Source organism: Hoplias malabaricus, chromosome 1, assembly GCF_029633855.1.
Source record: "Hoplias malabaricus isolate fHopMal1 chromosome 1, fHopMal1.hap1, whole genome shotgun sequence".
In the NCBI taxonomy this organism is placed as follows: Eukaryota; Metazoa; Chordata; class Actinopteri; order Characiformes; family Erythrinidae; genus Hoplias; species Hoplias malabaricus.
This window is the reverse complement of record NC_089800.1, coordinates 22470962-22487723: the sequence shown is the minus strand read 5'-3', so window position 1 is coordinate 22487723 and position 16762 is coordinate 22470962. Positions and strand designations below refer to the sequence as shown.

The 16762-nt window shown below is 39.5% G+C and overlaps 1 protein-coding gene across 1 annotated transcript; it reads right to left on the bottom strand.

Annotated features, from left to right (window-relative positions):
- Window positions 1-173: 173 nt before the first annotated feature.
- rab4b (RAB4B, member RAS oncogene family) lies at window positions 174-13957 on the bottom strand. The gene is made up of 9 exons (XM_066658607.1): window positions 13809-13957; window positions 7663-7743; window positions 7143-7257; window positions 6990-7052; window positions 4951-5105; window positions 4487-4582; window positions 4163-4338; window positions 354-3293; window positions 174-274 (listed from the first exon to the last, which is right to left on the bottom strand). The coding sequence occupies exons 1-7, from the start codon at window positions 13822-13824 to the stop codon at window positions 4223-4225; spliced, it is 642 nt and encodes a 213-aa protein (XP_066514704.1). The 5' UTR covers window positions 13825-13957; the 3' UTR covers window positions 174-274; window positions 354-3293; window positions 4163-4222.
- Window positions 13958-16762: the final 2805 nt, after the last annotated feature.

Sequence of the window (16762 nt, the reverse complement as noted above, 5' to 3'; positions counted from 1 at the left end):
CAGAGATACGGTGAAGTTCAGCTGTACTCCACCGCCATCTACTGGTAAAACGGAGTTGCAGCAGTCAGTGGTCATTAGAAAATACCTAGACGAGTAGATGTACATCATTTTAAACCTGTTATTTCCTTTCACGTGAGTTGCCAAAAAGTGCTTCTTGTTGCTCTTGTCTTGGTTAAGCTTAACTTCAGGTTTAAGTTATCCAGCAAAGGAGAGATCTTGCCTTGTGGAATACAGCTGATCATTTCCTGAATGTCACGTCTCCCAGATATTTAACCTGTATTAGCAATACACATTATTAGTGCTGAAATGAATAAATCTATAGAAATAATACCTTCCTCAGAATAACGTCTCACCTTTCGTAGAAGATAAAACAGACTGGACACAAAAACAGCCACGTTGTAACATTAAAAAAACAAGCAAACTTTACTTATAATCCTTAAAATTACAAGCACCCTCCCCAAAACAATCCAATAGACAAGTTTGATCTTATTTACAGCATAGATGTTTCAGATATACAGTTTATGGATGAACAAAATCACAGGTTACTAAGCAACAACTGAGTTTCTGCAGTATTTGGGCAACTCTTCAAACTCAGGAGTAAACACAGACAGCTAACAACACCAGCTACAAAATGCAACACATTTTAGTTGGAGTTGCCGCAGTTTAGTTTGTGTTTTCATGTACCTTGAGACAGAAATCCGTTTTAAGATCCTGGCACTGATTTAGTGACCATTTTAAACTCATTTGTGAAGGCATGGGTGCTATATCGGTGTTGACCAGTTCTATTTACTTGCGATATGGGCCTGTAGAAGAAGTCCATCCACGTAGAACTGAGTGGTTTCAAAAACAAAATAAAAAGCAAAACGTTATTACAATAAAAGTTTGGGGTAAATATCACCGCCTTAATTAAAACATAACACTTTCATATGATTAACACCTGGCTTCACACAGTTAAATGCACACTGCTTAGAATATTTTAAATGCAGTCTCCTTGCCCACTGCACATAGTACTTATGAATGTACTATATACAGTGCATATAGTTATTCCTTCTTTCTTTCTGGACCACTGAAATGGACTCGGACACAGCTCAGTTGTTCTTTAGTAAGGAATGATCCCTGCTTGAATAATTTTCCTTACAGAATATATTTAAATTACTATAAATTTTACAATTCTATAGGTACAGTATATAAACAGTCAAAAAAAGTGCACTTGCAGAGGAAAACAAAACAAAAAGGTAGAACCACCACACATCACAGAGACTGTAATTTTAAAAACACAGAAGCTGAAATGGGTCAACTGTGTTGTACATGGAGGGGGCAGGACACTGTGGACATCACCTGGAAAAGCCAAGTGCAGCCACACCCACAACAAGCTGTCTGGCTGTTCACTACACCCAGGAAAAACACACCTTTTAGGTCTGAGTTTCATTGTTGATGTTGGTCAGGTGGCTTTCAGGGGATGGTTTCCAGTCACTGGGCTGTGCGATGGTTCTATGCTTGTCACGCAATGCAAAACAATTCAGCTTCGTAAAACGTCTGGGGTACACAATTTACTACAAATATTCACTTTCAGTACTCTAGAAAATATGATTCTTATTTTTCCATGCACTCTCAAAGAACCGCACAACAGCACTTTACTATTGGAGTCATCCTCATTAAATATAAAGAAGTGAAACATCCATCCTCTGCAGTGTCCTTGAGTAGCAACTATTTTCAGGATCCAAAAAAAAAAAAAAAAAACCCCAACAAAAATTGTAACCCTTATCCAGTTCAGGGCGGTGGTGGGTCCAGAGCCTACCCGGAATCACTGGGCGCAAGGCGGAAACACACCCTGGAGTGGGCGCCAGTCCTTCACATTCACTCACACACTCACACCTACGGACACTTTTGAGTCTCCAATAACGTATGTTTTTAGAGCATGGGAGGAAACCCACACAGACACAGAGAGAACACACCACGCTCCTCAAAGACAGTCACCAGGAAGAAACCCACGCAGACACAGGGAGAACACACCACACTCCTCACAGACAGTCACCCGGAGGAAACCCACGCAGACACAGGGAGAACACACCACGCTCCTCACAGACAGTCACATTAGCTTTAGCAATTCACTAAAGCTTTTCCTGCTTAAAAACAGTTGCCACACAGAACACATTTGAGGGTGAAGCCTGAAAAGGTCAATTTGGATCCTATATTTTAGGGCCATACTACAACTTACACAGACTTGGGAATGTCCTACTAAGAATAAAACAAGAACCACTCTGTATCCAGGAGGAGAGGATTCTCTTCTGTTGCACGTCAAAAAAATTTAAAGTGGGACTCTTCAGATTACAATAAATGGGCCGGTGCCCTATGGACAAAGGGTAGAGGAAGATGGCTCATGTGGGTCATTGTTAAGATAGCCTTTGTAAACAAAACCATGTCAGGGTTTAGGTAACATTTGATATGCACCAGATAAAGCTGACCATGTCACTAAAGGTGTCTCCAGCACCCGTTTAAAGATCTGCCCTCCCCTTTTTGTGCTTTTAGAGTGCAATCTAGGGAGCTTTCTCTCTCGGTGCTGAGCCAAAACAACAACTTACAGGAAATATATTCACAAAAGGCCTAATATTTACTGTATTTACTGTATATTTTACTGTAAATACACAACAGTGTTGACTGTATTTTATGATTTCTTTCAGAACTCTGTACCAATTGCAGAACTACATTGGACTGGTTTAAACCAGCTACTCTATCAGTTTGCTGAGCATGTTTATTAAGCAGGGGTAATATCACACCACAGCGTAAATTATTATTTATTATTTCTAACCTGGGGATTTGCAATAATTGACTAATAGATGTTAATTGTTTTAAGACTTAATATGAAGCACAGCATGTTATTATCTCTGCTTCTCTCAGATTTGTTTAGTCAGTTCACTGAGACTGGTTTAATGGCTGTTTACACAAACAATGTAGGAATGTCTGTGATTATGTTTATACACATTAAAAAAAAAAAAATCAAAAAAAAAAAATCACAGGATAAGGTTCAATCTGCAAGATCTCTTTGAAGCACCCTTCCCCCAGGCCACAAGGGCTGCTGTCACACGCGTCAGTCACCTGTACTGGCCACATCTCCCAGCCCCATACACACACTGAGGGACACCTCTTCAAGACCAACAACCCACGCTCAAATGGTCAGTGGGCGAAGGTTGCAGATGGACTTCATAAGAATCAATCCAGATGTGTCTGGGTGCGGAGGATCACAGCGGGACAGGGGAGGGGGAGATAGTCTGCAAACCCAGAGACACCTGGAGCTGAAAGAAAGAGGGAGAGAGGTTTACGTTCATTCAAAGAAATGAGAAATATGCAAGGTAATTCTCATAGCTTCTAAATAATTTTTTAAAGTATTTTTTTACCATTGCAGTGTGAGCAGAAGCCTAAAATCAGCACTAGCTCAGCAGTTTCCAATTTTATTCATATTGTCTGTAATTTTGTAGAATAACATCATTTTTAAAAGCACTAAAACTTGCTACTGAACAGAAACGACTTTGAAAGTTCACATAAGTGGATTGTACCTACATATTCTATATTTACACAACTTCTAAGTTGAGAAAAGAACACAAAAATAAAGGAGAAAGTACTGAAAAATTATCATTCTATGATTATATACTATTATTAAAGTGACCGTCTATGGTTCTGGGGAACTGCCGTTCTCTCTGGTTTGTTTACATTTAGAAGCTGCGTGTTTAAGGAGGAAAATGACTGTGATGTGTACGTGGTTTAACCTGTCTGTACATTTTTAGTCACTGTTTGAATTACCACAGAAACTTTTGTGTAATTCGAGTTGTTTAATTTTGAAGCACTTTCTGTCTTTGTTTACTTTTAATGCAGTTAGAAATCCCTTGAATCTGGAGTGGGTTCCTACCTAAATAATCTGAAACAGAAAAATGAAGTCAATATTACCCACTAATGGAGCAGGAAACATGCAATATTCTTATCTCTTTTCAAGACTTTTAACCTTTGGTGGTTTGCTTTTTTGGAGGCTTTTCTGCCATGAGCCGAAATAGAAGAAGCCTAGTTTGTCTAACCTACTGACTCCAGGGCTTTTGTAACTCGTATGCTATGGTAATATGCAAAGTAAGACTGAGTTAATCACTGGACTGTGTATTGGTAGTGGGCTAACCTGAAGCGAGGGAGGTATAATGTCGAGAGTTGGGGAGTGGGGAAGGAACGGGGCCAACCCCTAGCAATTACACTGCTGCTTGGTCTGTGCAGCAGATCCCCGCGGCTGCCTCAACTGCCTCAGAGACGCATCGCCATACTGGATACCAGAGCCCATTCGTTCAGGATCCAGCTCACCTACATACAACAACAAAACATTCCTCAGCAGCATATTATTACAGATCAATGCAAACTTAAATAAAGAAGCATAGGAAAATATAGCAAATTATCTCATTTTGAAACATTCTTTTAGTTACTGTAGGTTTGTTCTCTACCAGACACTTACCAGACTCTATCTTGTTAAGAATTGTACGCGCACATTTCAGAAAGGCCTCTTCCACATTCTCTCCTGTTAAAGCACTCGTCTCCAAAAACATCAGCTCTACAGCAGAAAAAGAAAGGTGGAGAAAACGACATGACAGAAGAAGGTGTAATAACTAGGAAGGCACAGTTTAGTGAATGTTGAGCTGATGATGGGAATGTTGAGCTTATTTATTTATTTATTTATTTATTTTCCATTTAATTCATTGATGCCAATGCCGAAACACTGCTAAAACCAAACACTGGGACTAGCTCCACCTGGATTACAATTAAGAGAAGTTCCACACATCATTTCAACTTGTAACACCAATATTGGGTTGATAATAATACAGTTTTTCTAATTTAACTTTACCAGGTTTTCCAGGAGCACCTGTGAATTTAGTTAAGTTTAGGTAGAGCAAGATTTGAAATATGTTATTGAGTGTTTACCATTCTCTTGAGCAAAGCGAGATGCTTCAAGGAAAGTGACTTCGCGGTCTGCATCTAGATCCTTCTTGTTCCCACACAGGATGATGACAATGTTGGGACTGGCCAGTGTTCGTGCATCGGTAAGCCAGTTAGTCAGAGCGTTGTAGGTTTCTCGACTGAGGGAGAATCACAAACACACGCAAGAATTTAATTAACACAATATATCCAAAAATGTGTAGACACCTGTTCTTCCAAATGTGTTATTATGGCGTGTGAACAATTTTACTGCAGAAGCTGCCCGCCTTCAGAAAACACGTTAACCCAATGCCTGGGAACGTTATATACCTCTAGCTGTTGCTTGAGATTGGGTATGGTAGCTTTGGGCTCATACGTAGTTGCACCAAAGCTCACTAATATACTGTCACACTTTATTATGGAGATTATGCATTTCAATGCTTATGCCAATAATGGGGTCAACTTGAAATAGCTAAATATACTAATGGAAATGGGTGACAGATACTTTAAAACATACAGCATTTGTGCTCAGTGTTAGATAAATTATTCATCATCAATTCAAACTTTAAACTAAATGATTTAACCCATCTGCATTTAAAAATAAAAACAGTTAAGAAACATGTGACTAATTCATGTGACTATATCTTGCACCATATATCTCTCTGTCGGGAATCTTGCTTTGGTTTAGTCACCATTCACCATAGTAACCATAAGCCCCTGTTGACAGTGAGGACTGAGAAATAAGAGAATATATATTGATGTGTGAAACCTGAAGTGCATGCTGCAGCTGTTAACTCACACACATTCTTCATAATCCATCACTCTACTTCCTGCTCTCCCTCGCCCTTCCTTTGAGTTTCAGCACGCAGCCCAGTCAATGCACTACCTAATAGAATAGATATTTTCTGGGCTGCTGCTTGCCTGGAGATGACATTTATTACAACCCCGTCACTCTATATCATGCCTTTCCCTCCATCTCTATTACCACGACAGCACCATGGCAACACAGAGCTTATCAAATAAAGCACCAGTCACCCCCCCGATGTGTGTTAATGCTGTGGATGGGGATCTACACACTTTGTCTTAATTGTGTCTCGAGTATCCCACAATTTCGCACGACAGCACTCACTTATTCAAGGGTATTTTCATATACAGCCAAGGACAAAAAATACGACCTAGTGGTCCATCGGTGTGCTTTAAATTTTTTGTGATTCTCTAAGGCCACGTTTGACAAACTTTTCCAGCAGCGTTCCCTTTTGTAGATATGACTACATTCAATTTCATTTATAAGTGATATGACATAAGGCAAAAATGCTTTGGCCTTACTCTACCCACTACCCCCGTAATATCTCTGTGACCCCCACTTTGGAAACCATTCCCCTACAATCAAGATTTGATTAGAGGTTTTTTTTTCTCATTTGTTTCGTGAGTTTAAACATCTTCACTACCTTTGCTCTAATAACACAATAGACTGAATATGAGCAGAGAACAATTCTCTGAAAGGGTGTTTTAAACGACTGCCCAAAAATCACAGGCTTAGCATTTATAAATGTTTATAAATAAATAAATAACAGGCGTCTGAGTGTGGGTGCATGCATATTTCCTCCCACTGTAGTCTCATATGCCCCTTTCACACATGCACTCCGGATAATTCCTAGAGAAACTCTGGAGTGTCGTGTCCCAGAGCAGTCATTCACACATGCAGCTCACAGCGGGAGATTTTCTGCCGGCTCTTGTAGTGGGAAATGACCGTTCTCACATGCACTGACTCTGACTTTACCCGGAACATCTACTAGGGCTCGAGGAGGATAAAGTAAGGGACGAATGTGGTGGGTGGTCGCGTTCACACATACAGCTCCTCCGGGTAAACTCCGGAACATTTCTGGATTACCGCGCAAGTGTTAAAGGGGCAGTAATGAGCAACTTAACGCTTTTGACATTTCTAATCTGAAAAATGCTCACTAGTGCATTGAAATCTTTACACATTTCACTTTCAGGAAGCCAGAGGCTAAACACAGACGTGACCCCTGAGAGCTCGCACTTACCTTGTGATGTCATATACTAGAAGTGCCCCAGCTGCCCCGCGGTAATAGCTGCGAGTAACTGACCTACGACACAATGCAAACAGGTTAGATAAGTCAACTTCCAACTGTACTAAGACATGACTTCTTCTTTAGCAGCCAATCACCGGCTTTTACCTGAAGCGCTCCTGCCCTGCCGTGTCCCAGATCTGAAGCTTGACAGTTTTGCCACCAACGTTGACGACTCTGGAGCCAAATTCCACTCCAATAGTGTGATTGGAGTCTTGTTTAACTGAAACATCACACATTCATTTTGCACATTATTTCACATCCCTTGGCTGCTGTGGTTTGTTCTTATTTACATGGGATCCGTTAGAGAGCGACTTTAAAAATAACTCCAGAGCCCGATATGCTAATTTAGGTGAAAGGAGGATACAGAACGCCATGATCAGTTTTGGCATTTATGCATTGAACATGTCAGCAGATAATTTTCTGTGCCTCCTGACAGTGCTTTCATTTGCCCTTTGAGATGATCTCACTTTAAGAGCCTTATTCACATTTCAAACGCATTTGAAACTACTGCTCCATCGAGGAGCTTAACCGACAAGCCCTTTCTCTCATTAAAGGTCATTATTTAATTAGAGTTTGTGAGTGTGAGAATGTGAGAGAGTGCGGGAAAGTATTAGTAAGCCCTTACATTTGTTCTCGATGAACTGGTGAAGGAGGCAGGATTTTCCAGTCCCTGCGCTGCCAATCACAAGGAACTTGAACAGGAAATCTGAAGCCATGAGAGAGAAAGAGAGAGGGAGAAAAAAATCAATAAACCAATTGTAGATTGAGAGAGAAAGTGCTAGAAGCCTCTTTCTTCTACCTCCATCCAGTTTATTATCTAAGCATCATCCTTCTATCCGACATTCACTGCATTTGATTTCTTTTTCCACAGTGTTGAGGTCTGTATTTTACTCAGTAACTTTATCCCACACAATAAAGGCACCAAAAGGGTTCTTTAGAATAAAGCCTTCGTGGCAAATCCCATTGTCCTCTAAAGAAGTGGTTCTTTAAAGAAGTAGTTTACTTCTGTTTTTGTTCTGTCCTGTGCATGAACAGAAAATTGTTTGACTCATGAAATGCTTTTAAATGAAAGCAAAAATGTAGTTTTCCTTTGAGTCACTGTCTTTATAAATGTCAAGTACAGAGACAGTAAAACTGATGCCTGTGCAATGTAAACATTTCCAGAGATACAACAGACTAGGCAGAAAAATACAAGTGCATTTCTACCAAGAACCATCCACTGAAAAGTTTTTTTTTAAAGCAGTGGTTTTCAATAATTTATCAGAAGCATTGCTGCAGTGCACAGTCTGTGTTTCTGTTCTCTCTGATGAACATGTCTGACGAAATTCAGGAACTGATTAAAAAGCTTTTTCTGAGGTGAGGTGGGCAGCAGGGTAAACACTACAACATGGAGGTCAGTGGTACTCTTGGACGGAACTGAGAGCCACTGCGTTCAGAAACCAAACATGGCTCTTTGTTATCGTTTTAAAAAACCCTGTTGGTACCTGTACCTGGTACCATTTTTTAAGGGTGGTTCTAGGTGTCTTTTAGAATTAGCTTTAAAACTTTGACAGACTGACTGCACTACACTGTCATGTTTAAAAGAGAATAGAGAGTGGTTTTGGGAAGTGGCTTGATCTGATGAAACTAGCAGTTTTACTGAAAGATGGAACTATGACTAAAACAGACCAAAAGTGATAACAAAAGTAGGGAAAAACAGCAGGCACAGCTGTGAGAGTGTCCTAGATAGCATCTTTACAGATTGTCACACCCCACCTCAGTGGAAAACAATGAGCACACCAGTGACAGATGTAAATGACTTCATCTTGATAGCACGCTAAAGGGATAAATGCAGATTTTGTGGAAAACCGAACACACACAAAGCTAAGCAGAGTCAAAACGCAGACCTGTCTGAGACTCTACATTACCGATGACGGATGGGGGATTCTTGCGTAGGTCAAGCTGCCACTTGACCATGAGGCTCTGAACACAGACAGGATTAATTACGCTAGTGGACGTAGTCAGCATCAGTTTAAATAGAGAACAAAACTGAAAAAGAGATCATGGCACAGGGAGGAAAATAGTGACTGTAGTAACAAGCAAATCTCTATACCATTTGAACACCTGTAGTTGAGACGAACTCATGAAATTTAGACACAGTTCAAACTGGATTCATCTCAGTCCAGTCAGTGTCTGTGCTGCTTCTGGTCACAATTATACTGATTCGTACATGTGTTATTTTATTATGTATAATAGACAATTCTCTAACGAAAACAGTATGAAATAAAAGCTCTAAAACTGAAACTTTTCATATTTTAGTAGGTATTTTAAAGTATGTTTATTAGTGAGAGAATGTTTGAGTGAATTTCTGTGTGATTTGTTCACCAGCGCGTCATACACAGCCTTAACTAAAGTAAACGGAACTAATTACGCTTTATCTGCAATGAAGCAATGTTATGTTTGTCAGTGTCCTTGGAGAACTAACCATATCTACAACAGGAATAGGGTGGCATACTTTTTTTCAAATATAGTAGGCGGTTTTCCATCTGAGATACTGTGCATGAAGAAACTTGAATGGAAAACGGCCAAAATACAAAAAAAAAAAAAAAACAAATATCACAAAAAGAGTTTAACGCTTGGATATTGCTAAAGTGAAATTGCGCAAATTGGCAATGGAAAAGGGTTTATAGTGATGACGTTTCAGCTGGTTTATACACACTGCACATGCACCTTCCATCTTCAAACTCCACTCTGTTCTCACACCAGCGCCCGAGCTTCTTATTTTAGAGCATGTGTGGAATATTGTACTGCGCAAAAGTTAGAGACCACACATCGTTTTACTTTCCTCGCAAAACATTAAGAACAAGCTCTATACCACAGAAACCATACAGGAGCTAGGGGTGGGCGATATATACGTAAAATAATATCACGATATTTCAGGGTTTTTGGCAACAATGATATTCTTGGCGATAAGAACAAAACATTGAAAAAAAACTTTTATTTATTTCAAAAACACACTGATGCAGCAAAACAAATGATATATTAATATTAATCATATCAAATTAAATATGTTCAATATATATTAATAGCATTAAATGGTTTTATTTATTAAAGTTTTATTTTACTACAAATGTAACAGTTTCATTTTTTTTTTTTTTGGATACACAAAACATGTGCGAATATTTTGGATGGAAAACAAACCTAATTAAAAACTCCAGTAATGTCCACTCGTAATTTAAAAACTGACAGACCATTTTTTAAAAATATATTACGCCACATAAATCAAATTCATACATGGGGTTCTATTCTGTTCACAGAAAATGTGAGTGTGTGTCTACAAGTTAAACTAAATATATTTCTTAAAACTAAGCCATCTGTCTTTAGTAAATATATAAACCTTCTTCAACCCAAAGACCTTTCTTATAACTCCATGACGTCAAATGTTATATTTTACTCAGTTGTTTGAGCGATGATTGGGTTCTCACAGTGAGAACATCAACAATCGCAAGCCTTACATCTGTAGCAAATCATGTGGCAAGTTTATAAGTCTTTTTAAGTAAATAAGTGAGTAAACTTAGTGAAAATGGCTTGTGGTTGAATCTCCGGAACAAGTCCTTTACGTATCTATGTCATTCAATCAAATGAATCCACATCCTGGTTAGACGTAATTAACTCCCATGTACTGTTTTCCAGTTTTCTTCTTGTGCTAGTGCATGTGTTGTACCAACATTTGCCTTCGTGGAAAGATAAAAATGGTGTTAGTGCAGCCATGACCTGCTTCATTAACAATCGTTTTCCTTAGCATCTCCCTCCTACACCTGTGTTTACATTGTGCAAATATTCTACTGCAAAACAGACACGAACGGAAACATTTGCTGAGTACTCTCATCCTTTACACAGAACTCAGGAGGAGGGGAAAACATTTACACAAACATCAGAGTTTATCTGGTCTGACGTGTACGCTTGAGTAACTCACAACCGTTGTACAACAGAACACTATAAACCCTCCTTGACACATTTAATCCCATTCCCTTGTATAAAAAGTCAGGTTCTTGAAAGATATATAATAAAAGATCTTATCACTCTGCTAACTCAAACAAGCAGTTGTGTATTTGAATAACTGGTGTGCAACCAAAGGGGATTTCCGTGCTTTCACTGCTGAGAAAGAGAAAAGTACCAGAGTGACTGTGTGTGCATCTGCCCTATTAAACCTTCCTATAGCTTTTCTCCAAACACAGGAGGTAGTAGGTGGTATGCAGCTCTGACAAATGACTTTTAAACTTTTGATGAATCCATCCTTTTTACAGTGAATAAATACTGCCTTCTTGGTTTGTAAAAAAGGCTAGAAGAGTATTAAAAGATCCTCACCCATAATGGACAGTTCAGTTAGTTTAGAAGAATGAATAACGATGGCTTAACCTACATTACAAAAAAGAAAATAAGCTCAACCACTGAGTATGATTCTCCTGTAACTCCAGATGATAAACTTAGTGATGGATGGTGTAAAATCCTATGACTTTTTCATACAGGAGGTCCTCGACTTACGGCGTTGATTCGTTCCTACGTTGCGTTGTAAACCAATTTTCGGTGCAAGTCGGAACATACGTACATACTGTACGTAAATAACATACTGTAAGCACTTATCCTATCCTAACACCTATTCTCCTCGGTCCCGAACCACGTAACCGTGTATTCTTCCACCGCGCACAATGAACACTGACGTAACCGAGGACCTCCTGTATATCACTGTACCTGCATTTGATATTTAACTAGATAAAAAGTTAACTCAGTCATCCCTGAGTATAGGCATCCTACATTAAATCCATCCCAAAAGAGCTTTGTTTAATAACGTCATATAAGTATATGACACATTACCAGGTACAAAGTGCACATTAAAATGTAAAAAAATATATATTAGTATCTCTAAAATGACAACCAGTTCCCAGAAGCTTAAAACACCAACTGTGTTCACAATATATTGCCCAGCACTAGGTTGAGTTATAGTGCCCAGTAAGCAGACTTTGCACACTATACATAAACCACCCGTGGAGATCAATAGAACATTTACAGTGCCCGTGAAAGACATACGCCAGAAAGCACATCAGTGGAAACACATAATGAAAGGTGCTGGATTTCAGTGGGGAGGAAGGGGATTGGGTGGGTGTTGCAACCTGAAGCGGATATCAGCATGAATATTTCATCATTCTACAGTGCGAATACATTATGCAACAAATTACACACAAGGCAAGCAAGAAAACACATAAAGAATCTCTGTAGATTTTAAAGTGTCATGTGATCTTATGTACACCAAAATATAAAGGTCATTTATTTAAATTATCTAATGCTATGTCAATAAACATCCAAATACACACTACATTCCCATAAAACTCACCACAAATTAATGGCTACTTATTTAGGAAGTTTTAAAAGCAAACTTTGAACTGAAAAAGGTGTTAAACCTGAAAATATTTAGCTTAAATCTTCAACAATTCTCCAACTACCAAGTTCACAAAGTGGAAAGGAAAAAACAGGAAAGATTCCAGTTTTGATATCTCCACATAACCTTAAACTTCTAGTTCAGAGCTGCACTAAGAGGCCCAAAAAAAAACATCCGTGTTTACCCACTCGAGTGTAACTAAGACTACTCCCTCCTCTACTGAGAGAAATGACATCGTTATAAAGTGTGTACATTTCTGTTGTAGAGCTTTAGGCAATGTAGATACGAAACTGAATTAATAAGACATTTAGTAATAACAATGCTATAAACACTAAATGTTTTATTTATTTGTACACCACTGTGGCTTTACACCACTGTAAAAACTGCATTTGCTACAGCCCAAGACAAAAAGTTGATCTAAATCATGTCAGTACCACAGACTAAACACTAGACACACAGCTCCAAACAACAGCGGGAACAAACAGGCTCTAAGGATGTGGCTGGCTGAGATCAGCTGTGTGATTCATATACCGCAGAAAAACGCTTTTAGAGAATGACAGTAGCTAAGGATCTTGTTTTGAACTGTGTACGTGCTGCAGTATATTTAGTATAATATTAACCCAACCAGACTCTAGTGCACTGTTTACAGTAGAGTAATATTCGACAGGTATAGCCAGTTTGTTCTGATATTAATTGTGTTAGCTTGACTACTGGTGTACTGGTAACAGTAGAGAGTACGGTTTAATAACCTGGACCAGACAGAGTTAACAGCTGTTACCCAGTACAGCTGACGAGGCTGAAGTTAGCTTCTTATTCGCCATGTTCATATTAGACTTTTCCGGTCCACCTTAAATGCTGTAGGTCACCAGCGCCATTTAAGGTGGAATTGAAAACTGAAATAAGCTAGCATTGCTGTATTTGAGGGGAGCTGGAAAGCTATGAAGTAATGAAGGATACAGCGGATTTTGTACCATATACAGACTATCAGAAAGAAAATATGAAGGTGGAAATAATAACAATAACAATAATAATAATAATAGTGCACCCGCTTTACATTGAACAGCCAAACTATATCTAGCTAACATTGTCATCTGAAATCAGATCGTGTTAACGTTAATATTAGCTTAACATAGTGTAACGTTAGTGGCTAACTTTTATTTGGAATCGGATACAGACTTTTCCGAGTACATTAAGCATATCTCTACTCCTGTTATAAACACCTGGAGGCAGACATGTCTTATCTGAGCTGCTGTCAAGGCGGATGTGTCAAGAGTATTAGCAGGCTACACGGTAACCGTTCAGTCAGGCTCTGTGCTTCAGCTCCACAGAGAACAGTATATAGTGTGTAACATTACCGTATGTCTCTGACATGTCGACCCCGCTTTTAAAGGAGCTCGGCCCAGCTGCTTTCTGTCGATATTTCAGTGTGTTTTCTTTCCACACTGAGCACTGCTGTTGCTGTTCCGTTAGCAGTGCCGTTAGCCTGAAGGCTAGTCCCGCTCCCTCCGCCACCACAGCGCTGTGTTCCAGGTGCGAGTCGATTCCTATGTCTGTTATTGTGAACCGACACTTTTTGCACAAACCGATTCATCAGCATCGACTGAACACAGGATGTGTGAAAATACAAAAGAAACGGATATTAATGTTTAGATACAGTTTACTTTACTGTATGAAATATTTAAACAGTTCTGCTCAGGGGACCAGACCATGTTCAGGGAGCAGAACATGATCAGTTCTGCTCATTTTCACGATGAAATCAAATAAAGTTAATCACATTAAATACATACAAATGTGTATTCTCTGTGGGGTGTGTAAACTTTTAGATATAAGAACACCCTACTGAATTTGATTTTCCACAGAAATCTTTTTGAAAGAAAGTTGCAGCACTGGTCCTTGGGCAAGACCTAAGACAGGTCACTCTTAAGAATCTACGCCCTGCAAAGCACCATAAATATTATGTTAATCTAATAATCATAAATTAAAATACAACATTGTAGCACATTATTTTGGTAAATTACTCATTGAATCATACGATTGAGCCATTACAAACCGTTCGAAAGAATCGGTTCAGTGTGAAATGAACCAAACTCTCCATCACTACCTACAAATCAACACGTCCAAACCACGCCGGCGTCTGCGTCACTACAGATTTAAAGCTGATCTGAAGTCAGCCCATTGTAGCTCAGTTAATTGATGCCATAGCTCTACCTAGAGCCCTGGATCAGTCCTGGTTTATTTGGTCTCAAATGCTCTCAGTTCAAGAAAATTCATGACAACTTTAGATAATAATCCCGATAGGGGTAAGACGTTTAGGCCCAACTTAACTCAGTAAAAGTCTACTCAGGGTTCAGAATAAACTTTGTGATTTGGGGGCCCAAGGCAAAACAGCAATGGGGCATCGGAACAAGTATTTGCTTTGGCTTCCCATGGGCTACTTACATGCTATCCAGCCTAAAGTACAATGGCGTTTGTGTTATTTTTGTATTGTCATGAAATACAATGCACTGTTACAATTTTACCATAGCATTCACATTTAGCTTTACTGATTCTGATACACAAACCCTTATCACAACATATAACAACAATACAGGACATGTATTAGAGCATGTTCTCAAACACGATAATCAACCAGGCTGTAATTCTTCAGCTGACCACATAGCGGCAGTGAAACCATGGCTAAAAGTTTCCTCTTTTCCTTACAGAAAGCCTCAGTAAAGGACACCTCAATTTTTAAACGGAAAGACGTCACACATCACAGATTAGCGCCGGTGTGTTTTCCTACAGTTCTCAGTTAATAAGCATTTGAAAACCTTTATTCAGTGAGTAGAGGAAATACACTATGCTCTGTTACATCAGTAGCCAGGGCAGTACAGTACAAGGCTATTAACTGGTCATGCACTTTTATGGGTCCCCACAAAACTGTCACTATTTAACAAACTCATCAAAATACTGATAAGAGATGAGTGGTTTTCAAATACAAAGCGAGAAATGTCCCATGATCTCCAGCACACGCATACTCCTACTGCACACAAACAGACACACACAGTTTCAGAGCCGCTATCATGCGGGACCGCCCAGGGGCAACAGGTGATAAATCACAGAACCCCCCTGCCACCAACTCTGTGGTTTCCTCCCTATCTTTGTTCTCCAGAGGCAGATCCCCCTCTTTCCAAACCTCTCCAGCTCTTTTTTAAAAGCTCTTTTTGTCTGGGAGATTAAAAGCAGGAGGAAGCGTCGTGTGAGGGCACGGATGTTTTCTTAAGGTTGTCTAAACTCAAGAGTGAAGTGGGCAGAAAGAGAGAGAGAAAGAGAGAGAGAGAGAGAGAGAGATGTTGTTCATGTCTTGCCATAGCAGAGAAGACCAAAGGCCTGCCGCTGTGTAAGACTGTGACACCTTAAGACTGCCATTGTTTAGATTGAAGCAGACATGCTGTTGACCTTGAACATACACGAGTCATCCGAGACAAATCGGAGCACTGTGAGTCTGTACTTTTAATCTCTGCAGACACACACACACACACACACACACACTTGACCATACACCAATCAGCCACAAGATTAAAACCACAAATATCTGAATAACACTGATTAACTCATCACAAAGGCACATTCAAGGGGTGTGGTATGTTAGACAGCAATTGAACAGACAGTTCTTTAAGGTGATGATTTAGAAGCAGGAAAAATGGTCAAGGGAAATAATCTGAGCGTCTTTTGACAAGGACCAATCTGTAATTTTCATAACGTTTTTGTTAGAGCATCTTCAAAATGGCTTGTCTTTTGAGGCGTTCACTGTATGCAGGGATTAGTACTGACCAACAGGGGCACAGTGAGAAGGACAGTGAGAGTTTTATTAGGTGCCGAAGGCTCATTAAATGCAGGTCCGTGTCATCACATAGATGAGCTACTGTAACACACAAGACTGTTAGAATATAGAGTGCATTGCAGCTAGCAAACACTCCCTTCACTCCCTCATGCATAGGGCCAAGCTGTGATAGTCACAGTTGTGGGGTGTTCCTCAGGCGCGGTGGTTAGTAGTTACCAAAAAGGACAAATGGTGACCCTTTGAAAGGGTCATGGGTGCTCAAGGCTTACTTGTGTGTGAGAGAGCAAAGGGGTCACCGCTGTCATGCCTTATGCTATGTAACATGTTAATCAACCTTCCAACATCACTTATTGTTGGATTTAACCTTGGGTGGGTGATTAGTTTTACACTGAATTAATTCTCACAAATCAGCTTGACGTTATGGCCATAAATCTCAGAGATTAATGCTGTCATTTACATCAACTGGGTCCCTTCATGCTGCATTTA